Raw genomic sequence first — 23,914 nt, forward strand, 5'->3', positions numbered from 1 at the left:
AAACTCTTTCACAGCAGTAGCAGCAACTTCAGTATCAAAATACTCAGCACAAGTCTAGGAGTTACTGTAGTATACTATTGACTAAAAATACACCGCCATCATCTCATCAGGTTCATCAACGACAAATAATAATCAGCAATTTCTATACTTGATAACTTATGATGTCCTAATTCGTAAGATAGTTGCTAGACTTGTACTATGATATTTCGAGGCCGACAATGATTGAAATATTGTCGAGTAAGGAGTGAGTGTAGAGACAGAGTATAAAGTTCAAAGTATAACTATGATGCATATGATCTCGATGTTGCCGGTGAATGCTAATGGAAATCACGAAGTTGAAGACAATCGAGTTGTATGAGGATGAATAATTCCGTTAACACAGGATCACAGACTCTTTTGATGCTTATGGTTCTTTACCATTGCGGATTTCTCATTTCCATAGCTCGGAATCCAAAGATGCAATAGGTAGCATAAATATATTCCTTGTATCTGTATTTTTTATCGGCTTCATTCTTCCAGATTTACTCTGTCTATGCTTGTCTGTTTTAACTTGTTTCGATATTCGACGTCGTATATCGTCGCGGAACATTGAATTTTGTGATCATGTAATCACGTTTTCTCCTTTTTTGCTGAAAACCAATGTGAGCGCATAGCCGTAAACTCGACAGAGTTTCGAACGGATCTATTGTCGAAGACCTCTTATGCGAATTTTATGAAACAGACTATAAGTGTAACATTGTGAAATGAAAAACGCTGTAAGATCCGACAAGCAAGCTATTTTTTATTTCATATTATTCGAGTTAGAGTTTGAGGAGACAGACGCTAAACGATTTCAAGCGCCTGCTGCATGACATGCCAGGAATACGGACGCTTTTCCGATTTCAATTGGATTTCATATGGATATTTCCAAACGTTCTCTTGTCCACCCAGGGCCGGTGCTTTCTCGTCGTGGTCCGATTCGCCTTCGTCGCTTTTCTTCTCAGCCGAATACGGACTAGAAAGACAGCGACGACTGGCTGACAAAGCGGATATGTCTCTTGTGAAGGCGATGGCGTGCCGGATACTGAAGTCCAGATTTACAGTGTAACTTTGAAATTTCAAAATTTTCGAGGCCGTGAAATGCTCTTTCTCAAGGAGCTGTAGGTAACTGAAGAACAAGTCAGGATCACCGTCCAGGCTACGGAGCCAGGCTTCGCCTTCTACGCACTCTTTCTTCACTTTGTTCCTAAATAAATAGCTATTTATTTATCAATCGCTAGAAACTGCTGTGTTGACCCTATCAAAATATTCATGATAAAAAAGAGGCGGTCAACCGATAACTATATGGTAGGTGGCTTATTGCCCACTAATATTCATTGCACTGTTCTATACTAAGGGATAATAAGTAATGATATTCGATGTATTTGAAATCAGGTCCATCTGATAACATAAATACCTGCATACCATTACAAAAATACACATTATTTATATGGGCCCTTTAAAGGTATATTATTGACAACCCTTGTCACCCCAATTAGCAGACTGTTTCGGCTGTATACCCTGGACGTAAAACTGGCGGTCTTGGTAGTACAGTATTAAATGGTGGGAAATAGCCACGGGTTTACAATAGGCTTCCATCTGTCATTGCAGAATATATGGTAAGTGTATGTAGCTAAGTATATAGTTGCTAATTCTATCCTCCTCAGCTATTCCTATATATTCCAAGTTACAGGAAGCGGGAACCAAAGCGTAAATATGCTCATATAGTTTTCTTGTACGGTCGCAGCCAATTAGTAACAGCTGGCAGACAACCATCGTCGAACTTGTAATGAGATTTCGACTTACTCGTATATTTCGAGTATTGTCCAGGTTTCCGGTATCTCTTCTGAACGCAGCCCCGCGTTATACCTTTGTTCCGCGTCATCAATCACTTGCAATATGTAACTGGAGCGGTAAGGCCATTGGTCAGTCAGGATTACCCACATGACTAAATTTTTAGCAAGCTCTGCAGTACGGTCTGAAAAAGGATTTCACTCGTCCAACTAACTTTTCAGTCATTCATACATGCATGCGATATTCTTTGGTCATTTCATAACACCGAAATGACGCGGCAATATGATTTCATAGGCCAATCCCGCAGACTTGGATAACTAGAAAATTTTCAGCTTTTCTGAATTAGATTAGAATTAGAATTAGAGCTACACACTTTTTTTCAAGTTAGATTAGAATTAGAATTAGAGTGACACATAGCTTTTTCCAAATTAGATTAGAATTAGAATTAGAGCTACACAGTTTTTTCCAAATTAAATTAGAATTAGAATTACTGAATTCGCAAAAAACTTGGAAATTGAATGAAATTGTGAATGGTAAATGAATACAACAAAAATCAGCTCATATCAAATCACAGTGCATTCCCATAACCATGAGAATGGTTAACGTCTGTGCACCAAGCTTGGCTCGTTTTTACTATACCAGGGGTCACCGCGATCGCGGCCGGCGATCTCATTTGAGATTTTGGAAATACGCGAAATAAGTCGTTTTGAAATGCTAAAATTGATTTCAGTTTCAAATTATCATTATTATATTTTTTATTCACAGTAAGAAACTGGTCAATACACACATAATCCGGGGAGCAACCTGCACCCAAAGGAAAATGGCGAGATTGGAATAAATTTTTTAAAATTTCAGTAATGCTGTCAAATTGTTATTCCTATGCAATACATGGAGTCTAAGTCAGATTACAGAATTGCAGTAGATGAAGAATTGGCAAGGGTTACAGAGCAGAGGTAGAGATGATTGAAAATGAAGAATCGAAATTACAGAAATGATGCTGTGATTCACTAGTATAATTTTAGTCCAGTGGTGCATTCAACGCCTTCCGAAGAATATGCACAGTGCCCAATAACGTGATCTTTTGGATCATGTCGAATCGAACGTTACCCGGAATCTGTCGGATATGTGTCATGAGTTTTTTGCTTACTTTGCTTATTATTATTATTATTGTCGTTGTTTTAAAATAAGGTATTCGCCTGTGCCCACTGCCCAACAGCACTATTCCACACCAGCTGAAACGGCTTCGGCGATGGCAACAGCATTCCATCGATAGTGAGTCATCTGATATCAATAAGTATAAGAATATAGCCATGACGTGCAATGGCTCGGACACTTCCAAGACACAGACGCTTAGAAAACGGCATATAGGACGTCCGCACTAGACCAATCCTAAGGATGAGACAGTCTTTCAGCTCGTAACATGTCTGGCTATCCCCAATATCGATTCATTAGTCGTTGGAAAGCGTTGTCGGGTATCGTGAGCGTGACGTTTATGATCATTATATTTCTTGTTGTAATTGTACTAGTTTGATAAAATACTACTTCTTTTGTGGTAACCATGAAGATAGCCCATGTCAGTCAGAGCGGCGTTGAACTAACGTAGAGTTTTTAAAACTTTAATGTTGTTCGCAGATACAAGCTACTATGCTAGCAGGCTAAAATTCGTGACAATAACTACTATGACTGCACGGTGTAAGTAAGGCGATGGCGGCTTGGCAATTGATCTCCCTGCGTGAGAGGATTATTCTTGTTAACTCACTGCAAAATGCCTCGGACAAAGAACATTTCACAAATTAGATTCGAATTAGAATTAGAGCATATGGAAACATTTCACAAATTAGATTAGAATTAGATTACTGACATTTCGCTCTAATTTAGTGAAATTAGAATTATCTAGTTGTCCAAGCCTGCAATCCAGTACATCGACACTAGGACTAGGATTCGTATTATTCATGCAATGCAATATGACACTGCTACACGGCATCTGCCCGCAATTCAGTATATGGGACTCTGGTATTCAATGATACAGCTCATTGTCATATATAAAACGCAGATGGTGGGTAGATGATTATACTTGGCGCTGACTTGGTGGTCCAAGTTTATTAGCATTAATAAGTGCATCAGCGATTCTGTGGGATTAGTGGGCTTCGGATGAACATAGGCATAGCTATAGAATATATGGTACTTGGATATTATTGATATCTACCCGGGTATGTTGCAATATTGAAAATATAATTGTCGACAGGATATTCAAATAAACAGTCAGCGTAAGATTGAGAGGTCAAGACATAAAATCCCTTACGTATCTCGTCTGCACAATCGGACTCGTTTCGCCCGTTGGAATGAGATTGGATGAAATGGCGTCGCCGTTGCTGAAAATTAATAAATATATATGAGTTCCCGGTGAAACGGTCCACAACAGGAATCGCGTGTCTTACTTTTTTCAAGAAGCTATTAATAAGACTCGCAGTCAGAGAAATAATATTGAAAAGTCGTTTAATGTTCCTGGCGTTTCCGTGAATGTGCTTGTGGAGGTCTTTGTTCTCGTATATGTAACTCCTGTTCAAGAGAATGGATGAATTGTACCGAATATACATTGTACAATGTACAATGTACTGTGTGCAGCTTAGAGCACTGCCTACTTTATACGGCTGTTGAGTACCGGTATACGATTACGGTCGAGTGACGCTACAGTCGCAGATTTGTCGTCGCTTCATAGCATGAAAAGGCAACGTAATTGCTAATCCCATAGTTGACGACCCGAGCGCTCAAATTTAATAAAGTTGATCTTATTTGAAAGCTACAGTCGCGCTGATTCTGAAAATATACATTAAATTTTCATCAAGGTAATGGAACCACCCGAGATAGCCTTGAAAGTCTGAAAATTGGCATTGTTCTAAACCAGTGGTTCTTAACCTTTTTTCCTCCAGCGCCCCCTTTCAAAAATTATCGTGCTCCAGCGCCCCCCAACCGCATATTGTAAAAATGTGATAAAGATAATGAGTAAGAGGGAGGGCCGTAACTGCACTTCGTCATCCCCCCTAAAAATGATTGCCTTGCGCACCCATAGCGTGATAAACCAAACTTCCGAGGGCTTCGCCCCCAAGAACCCCGTAGCGTGATTTCGATGGTCAGCAAAGTTTGTGTGCCATGGTCGCCCTAGGTAACAAAATTTTATATAATGCATGAATGAATAGGTGGTAATTACATATACAAGTCGCTATAAACTTTTTATCCTCTCAGCCCACGTAATCAGATTTACCAGTAGCGCTGATTGAGCTGTTGTATGGGAAGATGGAGGGCACGTAATTAATAATTAAACATATTCGGGCGTGCCCGTAGGTACAATTAATTCGTTACCAGGGCCGTGACAGCACTTCGTCAGCCCCCCCCCCCAAAACGTTGCCCCCCCCCCCCCCATCGGGTGATAAACCAAACTTCCAGGGGGCTTCGCCCCCAGACCCCCTTTCGGCTATCCACTATTTGCTGATACTAGTCATCTACATTGGGTGTCCGTCTGTTTTGGGGTATTCATGGTGTTTGTCGACTACTATGGTCATTTACACCAGGCCGATATTCTTGTTATTTTCCGTAACTGCCGACTTATAGCACCGCCCACCTCTAGGCTTTTTGTAAGACACCGCTGACGCGGATGAAGTGGCGAGGAGGAACCTAGGTAAACCTCCAACACTTAGATACCGGAATTCGGAAGTCGACCACGGTCGGACTCGAACCCGCACCCATTGGTGTTGCAGCCGCGGATTATACCACTGCGCTATCTTGCCACACTCACATTGGGTGTCCATTTCCTTAGCCAGGTATTCCCGCCTAGACGCGCGAAGCGCGAAAAATTGCAATAATTAATGATAGAATTGGTAAATATGATTGCATGTATATTGATATCAAATTTTATCCTCTTTCTGCTCACGTAAATAAATTTACCGGTAGAGCCGAGTGATGTGTGATTGAAAAGGTAGGACCCCTCAATAATAATTATACATCTTCGGGCTTATACCCGTTGGCAGGAAATCCCCATCATATTGTATACCCCAATCACGTTGTTCGTTTTGCCACGAAATCAGCTGTACTGTTTACCGAGCCAGTGCGAAGTGCGAAAACTTTCGATAATTCATGATAAAATCGGTCAGTAAGATCGGGAATTGCATATATATTGCTATTAATTTCTTGTCCTCTATGCTCACGTTACCAGATTTACCGGTAGAGCTGAGTGAGGTTCAATGTTCCGTCTAAGCTGCTCACGTGCGCAGTGCTGACATGGTATCTGTGCACAGAAAATATACGTTGCGTACAACTAATCCGAAGTTTTGACCCTTTTTTAGTCGTTACGCACTGTTGTCCAAGGGTCTGCGCAGTGAGTTTATTGAGTGTGCGCAGACTCATCAAAACGTAGAGCGAACATTGTTAGGTGTCTTGGAAAGTGTAGGGCCCGTAACTAATAATTGAACATATTCGGGCGGGCTAACCCGTTGGTATGACTTCGTTGCATGATGTTATTTCGTGACCTCCTGTCTGCTATATCAAAAAATATAGAATCGCGCAACAGGGATATCGCCCAACAAGAATATCTAGTTTTAGATATCCCTGTCGCCCAATCGTACTAAACTAAAAGACGAACACGATTTCAAATTGGTATTTCTTCACTGGCATATAATTTTTCCCTGCCGGATGGAATTCGTCTTCTGGGGTTCAGATTGCCAACACAGGAATATTTGGTGCCAGTCATTTAGGCGCCCATGGACAATTCAACCTATATGTCTTTTGTAGGCTATATATAACGAAGTTTTCGGTGTTCATTTTCCCTGAATACTCATTAAGGATATGTCCTACCACCACATCATCTACTGCAAAGCCATTTTTCTCCAGCGCCCCCCATACCGCCCCCCTGAGCCCAGCGCCCCCCATATCGCCCCCTGAGCATTTCCGCCCCCTTTCAAAATCGCCAGCGCCCCCTGGGGGGCGCTGGTGGTAAGGTTAAGAACCACTGTTCTAAACAATCGCAACGACAAAGCACAATGACCATAACAATAGTACTTGCGTCGTTGCGATTGTTCAGAACAATGCCAATTTTCAGACTATGAGGGGTATTTCGAGGAGGTTCCGTTTCCCTGATCAGATTTTGATGTATATTATCAGAATCAGCGCGACTGTAGCTTTCAAATAAGATCAACTTTATTAAATTTGAACACTCGGGTCGTCATCTATGGGATCAGCAATTATGTTGCCTTTTCATGCTATGAATGAAGCGACGACAAATCTGCGACTGTAGCATCACTCGACCGTGAATCACGTGTTGTGCATCTATCCATAGTTTAGTTATCTATAACAGTGGTTCTCAACCGCCGGTCCGCGGACCGGTGCCGGTCCGCGACGACATTCCTGTCGGTCCGCGAGGAATATTACAATTTTATACTTTAATTTCAAGATGCAATGTTGAAGGCTTGTCCTTTGATGAAATAAATAAAACATCTAATTTTAAACTGATTCAAAATTTTGCGAGGTAACATTAGGGCTAGAAACATGTTCGATTTGACTTAAACTCCAAGACGTTTCCTTTGACGACATGCGAGCGACAAATACAGAACAGACACGAGCTCACTCATCGCTAAGCAGCGCAGTTTGATCCTTGGTTTTCGATTCATTTATTTTGTGCAGGACCGTAACTGGGGCACCCCAAATGGCCCAATTGGAGAGGGCCGAGCTTGAGAAGGGCCCAAAATTATTTCGCAAATGAATATAAATCATAGCATTTTATTTGAAAGTTTTTCCAACATTTTTCAATTTCTTTTCGGGCTTTGCACGATTTAGTGTCCCTAAATGTCTTGCTTATTAGGTGCCCTTCTCCGAGAAATACGCATGATTTATAGGCATTTCGGCGTCAGCCATTGCCGCACCACGACGTATCCACACATAATGAAGTTTATGTTAACATATGGGACTCCGAAATTTGGGCCTAAAATTCGACCGCGAGAAAAGCGCTTCAGTCGTGAATGATCGAAAATTGTCGCCATTGTCGCGATATGCTACGTAAACTCTCTGCTTACGCTGAGTAGAATGGATGTGATCACAAGTACATATGAAAACATCCACCCAAGTGTAGGGTCTTGGGCGAAGCCCCCGGAAATTTTGCTTATCGCCCTGTCGGGGCCCCAAGATCAGCGTTTTTGGGGGTGGGCTGACGAAGTGCTTTTTCGGCCCGTATTTGCGGATGGCAAGTATAGCTGCTGCAATGTGTTTTCTTGCGGCACGCACTGTATTCGCAGTTGCCGGAGTAGCCTGCGTCTGGTGGCAGTGGGCAATGAGCAAGGTAGCACGACAAGGTGCTTGGTTCGACTCCGATACGCCTCTACTTGATATTGTCGGTCGGTATTGAGTTGGCGTGGCCGTTTAAACCCACGGCCTTTGGCGCGAAAGACTGTAAACGACTCTCAGCGCGGTAGCACGTTTATCTAGACAAGGCAATTTTACCTCGACTTGGCGGACTCACTACCATAAAATCACATGGATGCCATCATGAATATTATTAAATACGATCAAAACCCTCCAAATGTCACTCTCTAGCATCATATAATTGCCAAAAACGGTTGCATACTTTACATTTTGGCTTCATTTCAATTTTGACAGTTCACCGGTCCGCCAGACATTTTTTGAAATTTTACCGGTCCGCGAGGCGAAAAAGGTTGAGAACCACTGATCTATAACACCTAACACGATAGCCTTCATACACCTAATTACACTTATCTGTCTTGAATAACGAATCAAACATTAACACCTGAGACGGAAGATTTTTGCGTTTGCAAAAACTGATGATCTAAGATAGGAAGACTGCTATTGAAGATGGAAAAATGAACAATTTATGTATATATATAGCATGCGTAGGATTTGCCAGGATAAAGCTAATAAAGCTTCCAATTTTGACGTCACTTTCATTTTTGCATACTGTTTAATCGCTACCATCTAACTAAATCATAATTATAAGACTGCTGACCTGCATTCAAAGAGAAATTCTTTATGATCCAGTTCCGTTTTTTGTGGTTGATGACGTTCTTCCTCCATATTTCGATTGTTTTGTTGGCGCATTTCAGTCGTTGGAGACCAGCTTGAGTAGCTGACAGGAGTCATTTCGATATCTTCATGTCCAGTACAATTCTTAATAACCGAAGGCTTGTAACGCTGAGCCGATTTTGCTGAATCAGTGGAATCATATCTAATTCCCGTCAAGTTCCCGTTGGAATCTGTTTCTTCTCTAACCTTGTGAACATCTGCCTCTGAAATTAGTTTAGCAATTACAACAACAAAAAAGCATAGAGTACATGGAAGAATTAACATAAGTAGGAGAAAGGACTGACAAAAACACCTATGGCTCACATGCAGTAAATCACGTTGAAAATACTGTCGGTTAGTAGTGTATGATGAAAAAGGGGGATGAGTAACGAAATACTTCTACTTTTTCTAAGACTCAAGTAATTTTTTCTACTTTTAGTACTTATTCAAGTAAATCTTATTTTCCGGACCACCTACTTCGTAATATTTTGTGATTTCCTTACTTACTTTTCGCTATTTACAGTTTGTCAAGTAGAAGTATTATAGTGTTCAAATGAGAGAAACGACAGAGAGAGACTGAGGCGGAGAAATTTAGGGGCAGTTTCGTGGAGAATCAACAAGAATTCAATTTTCATAAAAGTTGAGTCCACAATTTCAGTCGACGTGGAGTGAAAAATATGTTTTAATGAAAGAAGCCTCTATTTCGCGGGAATAAAATTCACTGTAAATGATATGTTCCCGATCTACCATATCTTGATTAACGTGCTAATATCACAAGGAGTGCACTATTGTACTCCATCCTTAAGGACCTTATAATACCAGCAGTTCCCGAGTAAAATTATCGTTACTTACATCCCATGACGCTATCAAATTTATATAACTCCTCGGATATAGCAGCAGTTTCAAGCTCTTGACAGTCCATGAGATCGTGTTTATGACTGCCATTACAACTATACTTAGTTACGTGAGTAGATTTAAAGCCATTTAAAGCCATGGTTGCTTTTAAAATCACTACTTCTACTCGTAATTAACTAGATATTTTTTACATTGCTACTTTTACTTCTTCTTGAGTAGCGTTCCTGGCTACTGTGACCACCTCTGATGACGATACAGTTGCACGCAATCAAAGCCTTATTGATTAAGCACAGCAGTCTTTGTATCGCGTTTTGTCTTTCAAGACTTCGGTTGACATACATGAGGATGTTACGTTATAGCATGGCCTATCGTAAGCAATGTTTACACCGGCTGATATCCCGATCGACAACATCATCATCACATGCATACAATTACAGCTGAAAATTTATAATAAGCTCACGTGTTATTTGTAAACCATTTGCAGAAACAGGTGTGTTCGACTGGTCCATCTTGTATCTTCTAGATCCGTCGACTTGGACTTGGGGGAAAATCCCGTCTGTGGTTTTAGCACCGTTCGTGTTTAAGTCTGTTATGGGGTTTAGCAATTACATAAGAAGCAGAACATGCCATACTTGGAGAAATTAACTCATTGCGAAAAGTCTGACAAAAATGCGTTTAGCTCACACAGTATATATCTTTTTGTAAATGTGGACCTTCGTAGCTAAACATACCTTGAGCAGTTTCTGCATCAATCACCAAAATCTCACGATACTGTTCCTTTAAAGACTCCGAGTAAAAAAGGTCATCAGTAGGGCGATTTTTTTCATAAAAATGAAAGATTTTTACTTCAAAAATCAAATTTTTGACATTTTTTTACCTTAAAAAACGTAATTTCTACATAATTTTGTACTCAAGTATGTGTTTGGCACATAATGTTAGAATTGCACTACTTATATTCATTTCTGGTTGGAACTGTCTGTCCTTACGAAGTAGTTTGGCCTGGAAAAACTTTTTTGACTAAAAAACTGTCATATTTTTGCACAAAAAACTTTATTTTAGCGAAATCTTTTCCTATGAAGAATTCCAGTAGTTGCATCATGCATTATGGTAGAAATAATTAATATTAGTTGTAGTAGCCTACAACGGAAGACACTTTCCTACATTCTCGGACCGTAGAAAGTGTCTGTCCTTACTAAGTAGCTTCCCAAGAATATAGAAAGAACGTTCAACCGCAGCAGTTGTTGGCTGGCAACACTGAAGTTGTGCGTACACTGCTAGTGACACACCGTGTTGCTTCATCCTGACAACGTTGTCTACATCTCAATTTTTCACTATGCACTTCTAGATATAAGAATCAATGCTCACGCAGTCATGCTTCAGTTAGGATATTGCGGTACGTTGAACACAACACCATGTCAACCTATTTGTTTCATTTGATCGTTTATGATTCACAATGAACAGATCATTGGCCGTCCGTAACGGGTAGGCCTATAAACTAGACTACAAGATAAAAACTGTCACCTGATTACTGTTAGCGTTTGCATAAGGCACGTTTGTGCATGTGCATTGTGCAGTCAGTGCAAACCCCTCCAAATAATACGCTTACCTGTATCCTCAAAACCATCGTGAGAATCTTCGTCATCCAATTCCTTGGGTATGGTTTCCCTACCACCGTCGACATCTACTATTCCGGTTTCAGCTCTGCTGTTGCTGCCAGGTCTGGCGACTGTTGACGACAGAAAGAAGTTCACGGTCAGATGGCAACTGACCTTGCTCAAATAGCAATCTGGGATTTTTCAAGATTTAGGATGTTTGCAAATTTTTATTATTTTATTCTTTACTCGCAATAAAACTGGTAAATACACACATAATCAGGGAAGCAACCAGCTCCCAAACGAAAATGGCTAGATTGAAGTAAATTTTTAAAATTGCAGTAATGCAGTCAAATTGTTTTTACTGTGCAATCCATGAACAGGTCAGATTAAAGAATTGCGGTAGATGAAAAATTGACATGGGTTGCAGAGGTAGAAATGAAACGAAAAATCGAAATTACAGAAATCATGCCGTGATATATGCGCACAAGTGTAATTTTAGTCCAGTGGTGCATTCCAGGCCTTCCGAAGGATATGCACAGTGCTCAATACCGTGATAACTATAGGGCAAGTTTTTGCAACTTTTGCAACATTTTTACAGCTTCCGACAGCTTCCTATATACTCAAAATCTATGTACTATGATGTTTTAAGCTGTTCGGGGGGATTTTATATATATCAGTGGTTCCCAACGTGGGCGATATCGCCCCCCAGGGGGCGATTTGTCGGTCCAGGGGGGCGAAAATAGCCAAGGGGCGATAGGGGGGCGAAAACGGACGAAGGGGCGATAGGGGGGCGATGACGCGTTGAAATGGCTATATTGGCGTCCATGACCGTAACTGCCACACTCAAACCCCCAATTGGGATGGGGGCCCGAGCTCGAAGATAGCCCACAATTTTTTCGTGAATTAACATTGATAGAGTATTATTTTAGAAATTTAGGCAACTTTTTCAAAAAAAAATCCGCGCTGCGCGCCATTTCGTGGTCTCATTTTTCTTGCTTATTGGATAAAAATTAATTGCCAGAGCAGAAATACCAATTTGAAATCGTGTGCGTCTTTTAGTTTGGTACGTATGGGCGATTTGAATATCTTTTGACATAGCAGACAGGCCACGAAATGTCATTACGCAACGAAGTCATTATACCCACGGGTCCGCCCGAATATGTTCGATTATTATTTACGGGCCCTACATTTTCCAAGACACCTCACTCAGCTTTACCGGTAGATCTGAATACATGAGCAGAGAGAGGATAAAAATTGACAGCAATATATATGCAATTCCCGATCATATTGACCGATTCAATCATGAATGATGGAAATTTTTCGCGCTTTGCGCGAATTAGGCCGACTAACTAAAGAGTCCAACAATTTGTGCTGAGAAGTAGCGGTAAAGAGGTATCGGGGGAGTTTGGTCTGAAGGGTACAGAAGTTTGTTTTATTGCTCTATGGAGGGGGGTCAAGACCAACGTATTGGGGGGGGGCTGGCGAAGTGCTGTTACGGTCTTGTTGGAATAAAGTCGGAGAAATCACCTTTTTGTTAGTCAACTCACCAAAATTTAGCTGGAAAAGTGTAATTTCAAGGTCGAGCGAAAAACTTGACCTTTTTTCTTAGTCAACTCGCTGGTGATTTAAGTATGTATGCCCATTTTTCGGTTCCCAATATTTGGGGGGCGATTATCGGTGTGGAGTTTGAAAAGGGGGCGATGAGTCGAAAAAGGTTGGGAACCACTGAGCTATATGATGGGTTAGCTGCATCTCACTGTTATCTATGACACAATGGCTGGCAAGCAAGAAGTTCAAGTACCCCTCCCATCAAGCACGACCATGCCCGGACAATATGTAAATGGATCGCTTTATTAATTCCGTCATTTAAATTTGAAATGTTTGCCATTTCACGAACGCCCAGGCGAGACCGCCGAAAATTACATTGTCACTGGGTCACCTTCTTCAGGCTATTGATTATGTTAAAGTTGCCAAGAGTGAGTTTTTCTGTAATGCCGTGGGTCAAGTTTGCAGACCTAGGGGGTTTAGGGTGTGTTCGTCGACTTGTTTTACGGGGCGGGGTTATCGCTATGTTGTTTGGCTTTTTGGGGGAAATTATTCCCGCATTGCGTAATTATCTTGCTGTGTGCCGGTAAAAATGTAATTGTAATTTGGCGGTTACGTCAGACCGTTAAATGACGAAGCAACAAATTTGACAGCTCTGCAGGAACTAGGTTGCACAACGGAACCTTTCGAGTTCGAGTATCTCATACCCTAATAATTCAACTTTATTTTAACGAAATCTGGGCCTATGAAGACTTCCGGTAGTAACATCCCGCAATATGGTAGAAATAATCAAAATTTGATGTTGTACAACGAAAGATAGTTTCCTACATACTTTGGTAGAAGGTGTCTGTCCTTACTACGGAGCTTGCTAAGAATGGAGAAATTACGTTCAACAGCAGCAGTTGTTGGCTGGCAACACTGAAGTTGTGCGTACTGCGTATACACTGCTGGTGATTGGTGGCACACAGTGTCGCTTCAGTCTGACAATGTTGTCTTTCTCACAATTTTTCATCATGCGCTTCTTAATATAAGAACCAATGCCCACGCAGTCTTGCTTCAGTTAGGACAGTGGTTCCTAACCTTTTTTCCTCCAGCGCCCCCTTTCAAAAATTATCGTGCTCCAGCGCCCCCCAACCTCATATTGTAAGGAATGTAATAAAGACAATGAGTAAGAGGGAGGGCCGTAGCAGCACTTCGTCAACCCCCCTAAAAACGATTGCCTTGCACACCCATAGCGCGATAAAGCAAACTTTTGAGGGCTTCGTCCCCAAGAACTCCGTAGCGTGATTTCGATGGTTAGCAAAGTTTGTGTGGCCTGGTCGCCCTAGGTACCAAAATTTTCTATAATGCATGAATGAATAGGTGGTAATTGCATATAAGTCGCTATAAACTTTTTATCCTCTCAGCCCACGTAATCAGATTTACCAGTAGCGCTGAGTGAGCTGTCGTATTGGAAAATAAAGGACACGTAATCAATAATTAACATATTCGGGCGTGCCCGTAGGTACAATTAATTAGTTACCAGGGCCGTAACAGCACTTCGTCAGCCCCCTAAAAACGATTGCCTTGCGCACCCATAGCGTGATAAGCCAGACTTCTGTGGGCTTCGCCCCCAAGAACCACGTAACGTGATTTTGATGGTCAGCAAAGTTTGTGTGGCCTGGTCGCACTAGGTATCAAAATTTTTTATAATTCGTGAATGAATAGGTGGTAGTTACATATATAAGCCGCTATAAACTTTTTATCCACCCAGCCCACGAAATCAGATTTACCAGTAGCGCTGAGTAAGATGTTGTATGGCAAAATAAAGGGCACCCTATTATTAATTAAAGATAATCGGGCGTGCCCGTAGGTACAATTGATTCGTTACCAGGGACGTAACAGCACTTCGTCAGACCCCCCCCCCCAAAAAAAAAAAAAAAAAAAACGTTGGTCTTGGGCCCCCATCGGGTGATAAACCAAACTTCTGGGGGCTTCGCTATTTGCTGATAATAGTTATCTACATTGGGTATCCACTGTCCATTTACTGAGCCAGCTATTCTCATGTAGACGCGCGAAGCGCGGAAAGTTTCAATAATTAATGATTGAATTGGTCAATATAATCGGGAATTGCATGTATATTGATATCAATTTTTATGCTCTCTCTCTTCTCACGTTAACGGATTTACCGGTAGAGCTGAGTGATGTGTGATTGTAAAGGTAGGACCCCTCTATAATAATTACACGTCTTCGGGCGTACACCCGTTGGCAGGAACGAAACGGCACTTCGTCAGGCCCGCCGAAAAAACTTGGGTCTTGGGCTCCCATAGAGTGATAAACCCCAATCACGTTGTTCACTTTTGCCACGAAATCAGCTGTACTGTTTAGCGAGCCAGTTCGAAGTGCGAAAACTTTCAATAATTCATGATAAGATCGGTCACTAAGATCAGGAATTGCATAAATATTGCTATCAATTCCTTGACCTCTCTGCTCACGTTACCAGATTTACTGGTAGAGCTAAGTGAGGTGCAATGTTCCCACTAAGCTGCGCAAGTGCGCAGTGCTGACACGATCTCTGCCCACAGAATATTTACGTTGCGCACAACAAATCCGAAGTTATGACCTTTTTTTAGTCGTTACGCACTGTTGTCCAAGGGTCTGCGCAGTGAGTTGTTGTGTGTGCGCAGACTTATCAAAACGTAGAGCGAACATTTTGAGGTGTATTGGAAACTGTAGGGCCCGTAACTGATAATTAAACATATTCGGGCGGGCGAACCCGTTGGTATGACTTCGTTGCATGTTGTGATTTCGTGACCTCCTGTCTGCTACAGGCCTATCTAAAAATATAGAATCGCCCAACAGGAATATCTAATTTTAGATATCCCTGTCGCCCAATCGTACTAAACTAAAAGACGCACACGATTTCAAATTGGTATTTCTTCACTGGCATATAATTTTTCCCCGCCAGGTCGAATTCCTCTTCTGGGGTTCAGTTCAGATTGCCAAGACAGGCACATTCGGTGCCAGTCATTTAGACGCCCATGGGCAATTAAACCTCTATATGTCTTTTGTAGGCTATATATAACGAAGTTTTCGGTGTTAATTTGCTCTGAATACTCATTAAGGATATGTCCAACCACCACATCATCTTCTGCAAAGCCATTTTTCTCCAGCGCCCCCCATACCGCCCCCTGAGCCCAGCGCCCCCCATTTCGCCCCCTGAGCGTTTCCGCCCCCTTCAAATTTGCCAGCGCCCCTCGGGGGGCGCTGGAGGCAAGGTTAAGAACCACTGAGTTAGGATATTGCGGTACGTTGAGCATAACACCATGTCAACCTATCTGGTTCATTTGACCATGAGCAGACAATGGGCCGTTCCGTGTAAGCAGTGTCTAATAAAAGCCTATAGACGGGGGCCGTGCTACAAGTCGGCAGCTATTGAATATATGAAAATTGGCCTGGTGTAAATGACCATAGTATAGGGTTACCATGTTTTGGTGAGGCAAATTCCGGACACTCGTTAGCGCCCACTGACGGATTTTAAAATGAGGTATGACGCATTGTCTGTCAATATGACGTCACACTAGCAAAGCTTTGCCTAATGACCAGCGTTGAAGACGATAATGTTACGTCGGTGCATTTACATGGTTATGTGTTGTAAGTAACCAAGACTAAAACAACATTTTTCAGCCCACCCCCATCCAAATAAACACTGATCTTGAGCCCACCATATGGTAATCCATGTAACTTCTGGGGGGCTTACTGTATACATCTGGTTTCTATATGCATCTGGTCGTTAAATTTTGTGAAAGAAATATGTCTATAATATTGATTCTTCCATATATTACTATAAAATTTTGATCCTCTCTCCGCGCACATGAACATAGTTATCGGTAGAGCTGATGGAGGATTATGACTCCGAAAATGCAGGGAACGTGATTTGTGATGTTGACTTTTTTGACATGTAAAAAATAGCTCTAGTCATGACTTATCAATCCCGTCATATCCACTGTTCAGGCCTAGATGCTGATCCTAGAACTAAGATAGGTCACTTATCACTTACCACCGTTAGCCCTACCGGCATTGCCGGAATGTATCTGTTTTTCTACTTTCGTTCTATATGTGACGACACCATCCGCTTGGTCAATAAGTCCAGCTATGAAACGCTTCTTATTAGAATCGTTGATCTGCAACAAAATTTATGCTCCATTATTTTGCGCCCCGACCAGCTATATACCGGCGTTTCCTTCAATATATTATACAAGCTTTCTATCTGGTTTAATTAACAAATATATATGATATATATATTGGCTAATTATCGTTTCATTTCAAGTTAGCTTGCGAAATCTACGGATGACACGAACGTTCGGTTGACGTTCATATCCGCCTTGGTTCGGTATTCGTACCTTGATAATTCAGAGGTTCGCGTTTGTGAACAAGCCTTAGTGGGTTCGACCCTGTGCACATTTTGCCAAATAGCAGTATTATGCTAGGGTTACCATATTTTGGAAATCTCAAAAGAGTACACTTTTTCAGAATTCTCAGACTTTCAATACCATTTTACTCCATATTTAACTAAGTTTTTCAAAAAAAGAGGACAAATCCTCTTAAAAGACGACGTATGGTAACCCTATTATGCGAAATACCAATATGTTTATATAAGTGTTATTGCGCCGTCACTCACACGGGGCACACGAAAAGTCTTCAAGTTAATAAATGATACTGCAATGAATGCTGAGAACCTTCTATATTTCTGTTCACACGGACCAGAACCATCAGTGGCTCGTCCTATTGACAATCATTGATCAATGGATTGGGACAAGTTTCTACAACACGCTCAAGCGACTGTGCTGCGTATATTGCTTTACTGTCTAAGTGTCGTTATGCCACAGTTCTGCCAAGCCTATAAAAATTGGAAAAGAATGTCATGCTAATGCGCATCAGTAGGCTACTTCAGTGAAACTGAAATCCTCACCTCAGGCAAACATATCGGCAAATTGATGATCTTTTTCAGATACTCGTGGCCCGTTATGTGCGATTCTTTCATTACTTCACCCATACTTTCCTCGATGCATTTCACCACAACACGCGAATCGACTGCCACCAAGCAAATAAACGGCGCTGATATGTCACTGAGAAGGATATGCACTGCTTCCAATACAGATTGCACCTGCACAAAGTGTACATAAATCTTCATTACAGGCCGATTATAGTAAGAGCACTGAGAAAATGAATGGGTAGTTATAGGTATTTTAGGCCTATATTATAAACTCACACGAGCATCATTTGGATTGGATATGGATTTTTTTCTTAATTTACCTTGTTTTCTCCCGAATAAACTATGAGACTGATCGATTTCCGACTCGAAAACATGCTTATCACAGTATACCTGCTTCAACGGAATTCGATCCAGGTCGTCTATAGTGATTACTATTTTGTAATCCTTTTGATGAGTGAATCTGGCACATTGGATAAGTTTCGAAACGACTTCAATCTGGAATAGACAACACCATATGGTTAGGTTACGGGTACCATCGTACAAGTAGGCCTGGGCTACACATATGCTGATGGATATATCAGTTACGACTTCGGAACGCGCACATGCGAGTGATTTGTTTCCGTAGCTCCGAACTTGAGAATCGCTTGCCTGCGTCTAATGAAAATAAGTCGTGAAATGTGGAGCCTGCAGAGACCGTAACTTGTATACATAAAATCAAGTTTAAAAATATGGACGGATGAGTTATCTCCGACCAATAGAGTAATATAACCACCTATAGTTTAGTGGGGGTATTGATATAATGTATATCCAAACAATCGTTGCAGACTCGAATGTTACCAAGGTCCTTATCACAAAAAACCATGCATCAGAAGCGTAGGGACTATTATTATCAACTCGCAGCGCTCAAAATCGTTCGGAGAATATAGCCTTGCATAGCCATCATAGTTTTCGAATTTATGTATATTTTCGAAACTTATGTATAATCTGAATTATATTTATTTTTCGAAAGCAAGTTATTATAAAGTCTCGGAATTTAATCATCTAACGCAGTGCTTTTCAACCTGTGTGACGGTTCGCACTGGTGCGAATGAAAAAAATTGCAGTGCGAATGACGAAGGTGGTGCGAATAGTGCGAATGAAAAATCCGGATGAGTGCGAATGAAAATCGTAAATAATTGTTCATTTTTCTGACGCGGAATAATTCGAATAAAGCTAATAGGAAATTCAAGGGCAGTGTGACTGTTGTAGTTGAGACGCAATTGTAAATAAATGTTTACCTCGACGCACCACTAATCGCAGCTCTCACAAGCCGTATACGGCACTATAGTTAATTAATGTTTCGCACTATAATTATTACGTAATCAAAAGCCAGGTTTTGAAGTTGGTGTAGTTACAGACATACAGTGTATCAGCCCGTCTAAGCCAGCGACAGGCTGAAAAAATGACGCCAAATTGATTTTCTGCGTTCTTTCGCTAAACAATCATCATTTTCGTAATAACCGTTCGATTAGCGCGAGGCCCGAGGAGTAGTAAATACCATCATTACAGAGTCACATTTACAAGTTAATGTAACGCAAGTTTGACCCATTTAAGGGTTATTAAAGTATGGACCGCATGAGTATAATTTTGGGTCGACGCGTTGCAAAAGCTATCTGTTAATGTGTATGTAAAATTTCTTGAATTTACTGCAAAAAATCCTGCGATAGTTTTTACATATCCAAGGTCGTTCTGTTGGTTATACTGTAGTTAATAAGCGAGACACGCATAATTTATGGCTGGATCATCAGAATCAGCCGACCTTTGGTTTGATATAATGATAAGAATGTCCGAATGTTTTTTCTTGAAAACATGGACGAAGACCGTTGGGATGAACTAGTGTAGGTAGGGGTTTGCAACGAGCGAGTTCAGGCCTATGAGACTCATTCATTTCGAGACCAACCCCTTCTGCGTTTTGGGGAACATACCGCTTATAAAATGCGGTGCCGCTGATAAAATACGGGGCCAAAACCATCAGCGGCGACAAAACCTTGGCCAAAATTGACTGACGCTGGATGAACAAACCTTTCAATATGAAAATGCTCCGTTGTCGCCACGGAATAGTCCCGTTCTTGCTATCTGAGTAGACAGTAGTGCAAATGCCACACGCATAGGAATTTACTTAACCCAAATTTGAAATCGCATGCGGCAGACATATTTTATAGAGCTGCGTTGGATAGAATTGTGGTGTGCGCGTTCTGTATGCCATGTGTCCGTAAAATTGTAACATACTACTGTAAACTAAAAATGAATTCCTTTTCATGGGTAAGGCTCGGGTCGCGAGATGCCACAGAAATTCAAATTTTGGTGCTGGTAGTCCAAAATGCTGCTTTAAGGCTGTTAAACTGTAATGAATTTTCAAGTAAGATTGAGCTAAAGAGCCGAACAAACGGTATCCTGACGTTATTTAGTCTTCTCATATACTCGCGCGGCAGAAAATGGGAAATCGAAAACAAAAAACAGAACTCAAGTTGGAGCAACGTATTATAAGGTAGCGAGCTCTTATGTGCCTACTCTGCTTGATGGTATTTGACTTTATTTCCCAAGACATCAGGCACAAGCCTCAACATAAACATGTGGATTTTTCATCCTTTCGGCAAACTGGAGCTTCCGGGACCTTTGTATCATCTCTCAAAAACGATCTCTGCCAGCAAGCGTTTTTCACTCGCAGAAAATACGCTGTATTTTGGATAGGAGTGCAGAACAGTTCTTTAGACCTGGCCATCCAAGCACTATGGCATGCGCAATTGTACAATATCCAACAACTTGTTTGACTGAAATCGTATTATTAGTAAAATAGTTGAAATCAAATCGAGGTATAAGAGTTGCCTTTTTAATGAGACACTTCATGGCCTGAAAACTGTAGTAGCCAATTTGTTACACATCTTAACAGAATATTCTTATGTATCTTCATCTTCTTTCTATAGAGCAATTTTCGGTTGGCTTGTGCGAATGAAATTAATTTTTTTAAAAAGTGCGAATGAAGCTCAAAAAGGTTGAAAAGCACTGATCTAACGTATAATGAATGTTATTTATTTCTCGGAAGCAAGTTATTCAATACATATTGCTAAATACACATGGAAAATCAGTATTGAAATTCACAGAACATTAGAATATCTAGGCGTGGCAATGGACGTGATATGGGCGTGACAATTAGGGTGACGTGGCAATGGGCATCTTGTAGGCGTGGCAATTAGGATGACGTGGCGCTCTCTGATTGGTGGGGCACAAAATTGCTTAACAACACTAGCTGTAGTGTTGTTAAGTAATTTTGTGCCCCGCCAATCACAGAAGGCCACGTCGCCTTAATTGCCACGCCTACAGGACGCCCATTGCCACGTCACCCGCACCTGCCACGTCACCCTAATTGCCACGCCTATATGACGCCCATTGCCACGCTTAGATATTCTAATGTTTTGTGAATTTCAATACCGATTTTCCGTGTGTATTTAGCAATATGTATTGAATAACTTGCTTCTGAGAAATAACTTTATGTGTATTTAGGACAACTTGATAAGTGGCTATATTCGCCAGATAATATTATTATGTGTATTTGGACTCTGCATTTTAGCGGATAACATGTGCTCTCAGATAATACTCATCAACGTTGAACTATAGCCGCGGTTTTATGATGATTACGTTAGATGATTAAATTCCGAAACTTCATAATAACTTGATTTCTGGATATAAATAACATTCATACGTAAACGTAAATCAGACTTGTACAAACTAAACATTTAGCTGGTTGACGGTCAACTAACTAACGGTTTTTCAAGTAGTACTAGTTCTAGTTGCTGATTTTGAAAATTGAGTAGTTCTAGTTCCAGTAGCGCTTTTTGAAAATCCAGTAGTTTGTACAAGTCTGACGTGAATGGATACGTTTTTTATCGTATAATTGTATAGGGTTTGTAAACTCTTCATTCTCATATTCACCTCGTTTTTAACTTTACTCATAAATCCTAGTTGTTCCGCCATCTTAGTTTTGGTTCCATCCAGCGCGGCGTTAATTCGTCTCCTCTGAGAGTGACACATGGCCCAAACGAAATTCACCATGACAGAAGTCACTGCTGCTCCAGCTGGAAGCCAGAGCAAAACTTGCCCGTACAGCGGAACTTCCCGATAGGTCTGAAATGCCAAAATGATAATATGGACAAACGGCTTGGATATGTCGCGGCGAAATTAACTACCAAATGCTGTAGGTATCGCTGCAGTTTATTCCATGTTCTCTATTTGTTGGGGAATTGTGCCATGAAGTAGGCGTATCTCTAGCCCAGTGGATCTTATCTGGTGTTCCATGGAACTCACTAGGAACTGATATGGAACTCACTAGGGGTTTCTTGAGCCAGTCTCAGGCGCTACACCGGAGGTCAAGACACACACCCCACTCATACATATGATTTGATGATAATATATAGCAAGGGTAGGCAATTTTGTAGTAGCTCACTGGCCGCATTCAACATTTGAATCCATGATTTGAGTCTGTGAGCGACGATCTATTCATAAATTCGCTGATTGCACTTTTGGTTCAACTCCAGGACACACGATGCTGACAGCATCATAAACATACTATCTTCAAAAATACACTTCTACAATATAAATATTATAAATTAAAATACTTCTACAAATACAAAGAACGAATCCATCTAATTCTAACGCATTCGCGAATCAGTTTTTCCAAGTACGATACAAAAAGTAATAAACTTGCTCGTGTTTCCAATCTAAAATAACACTCGCGGTCCTAATTAAGTCATTAACGTTTCACTTTCTGTGATGTTTAGCACTTTGTCGCTTGCCTTTGATATTAGCTGCTTTACGTTTCATTCAGTGTGCATGGCTCTTCTCGACTTCGCCAAAGCTGAGGTGGGTGTATGGTTTCATAGACTACTCCCAGTCGTTTCGACACATTCCTATCTTTTCATTGTATCGCAGTTTCGTGGCGTTTTGAAATGATGAAAATATTGATAAACTGATAATGATACTGAAGCCTTTCAAAATGTATGGGCTTCTAGGTCGGGCTATATAGCGCCATCAATGAAAATAAATAAAAATACTATTGTAATAGGAGGGGTCACCAACACGCGGCGCGCGAGGTCATATTTTGCGGCCCGCGACCTGATTTGGATTTTTGAAGGAACGCTTATTAAAGCATTTTGGAATGCTGAAATATATTTCAGTTTAAAGATCGTGTTTTTGTTGTTCTCATGAGTCCAATAGCACTATTCCTCACTAGCTGATACGGCTTCGGCGATGGTAATATCATTCCATGGTGGAAGAATTTGCTGATACGAATGGGCATATTGCCTTGACGTGCAATGGCACACCACTGCCAAGACCGAGACGCTTTAAAAACGACTTCGGGCTCCCCAAAACAACAAGCTTTACGAGGAGATACCTCTCTAGCAAATACCGTGTCTAGCTAACACAATGTAATTAAAAAGAGGTTAGAAATATTCTTAATTTTTTTTCGCGCTATGCGCGGTTAGATACGAGTTGATTTTCGATTTTAATATAGAGGTGTCCTTTGTAATCTGAGCCCCACAGATCACAAAATGATGCGCCCCATCAAGAAATACCAATTTGTAATCGTTTTCTCCTCATCACGAAGGAAATTTGTTTCTACGTTTGGGCGAATCCAATATGTTTTCATCAAACCGCCGTTCCTGATGGGAGGTCAAGAAATAACAGCATGTAGCATAGGGGTCTACTTACTATTGGCCCAGCCAAAGATGCAGTACTTCCCCAAACTTTCGACGACACCCCCTGCATCAACTCTACCGGTGAATCTGATCACATGGGTCAATAAAGGATAAATATTTGATATTAATATGTGAAACTATACTAATAATAATGCCAAAATTCACTCATGAATATGAAAAAAATTTCGCGCTTGGCGCGACAACAAAACGAAACCCTTTGCCTGTTCATAGCATTGCTATACTCACGGTTTCGATGCGCGTAGTACGCCGATATGAGTAAATAGAGACTGACCTCTGACCAGTCGCCAATGATAGAGAGCACAACATCGTAGTGGCGT

General features: G+C 41.1%; 1 protein-coding gene across 2 annotated transcripts in view; it reads right to left on the bottom strand.

The window, feature by feature from the left end:
* Positions 1–761: 761 nt before the first annotated feature.
* The window catches only part of LOC145440478 (uncharacterized), a 28,951-nt gene continuing 5,798 nt past the window's right edge, over positions 762–23,914 (bottom strand). The window contains exons 5-15 of one of the 2 annotated variants that reach the window (XM_080318092.1): positions 21,814–22,005; positions 18,235–18,339; positions 17,821–18,015; positions 16,909–17,032; positions 11,336–11,455; positions 10,190–10,285; positions 8,819–9,098; positions 4,251–4,371; positions 4,115–4,184; positions 1,825–1,996; positions 762–1,225 (exon numbers count right to left, since the gene is read on the bottom strand). In XM_080318092.1, coding sequence (XP_080174218.1) covers positions 823–1,225; positions 1,825–1,996; positions 4,115–4,184; positions 4,251–4,371; positions 8,819–9,098; positions 10,190–10,285; positions 11,336–11,455; positions 16,909–17,032; positions 17,821–18,015; positions 18,235–18,339; positions 21,814–22,005 — 1,878 coding nt within the window. In that variant the 3' untranslated portion in view covers positions 762–822. Of the gene's footprint in view, positions 1,226–1,824; positions 1,997–4,114; positions 4,185–4,250; positions 4,372–8,818; positions 9,099–10,189; positions 10,316–11,335; positions 11,456–16,908; positions 17,033–17,820; positions 18,016–18,234; positions 18,340–21,813; positions 22,006–23,914 lie in introns of both variants that reach the window. The other variant, XM_080318091.1, reaches the window with a different exon arrangement.

This window comes from Botryllus schlosseri, chromosome 6 (genome assembly GCF_051294905.1).
Source record: "Botryllus schlosseri isolate E-star chromosome 6, Bs_hap1, whole genome shotgun sequence".
Lineage (NCBI taxonomy): Eukaryota > Metazoa > Chordata > Ascidiacea > Stolidobranchia > Styelidae > Botryllus > Botryllus schlosseri.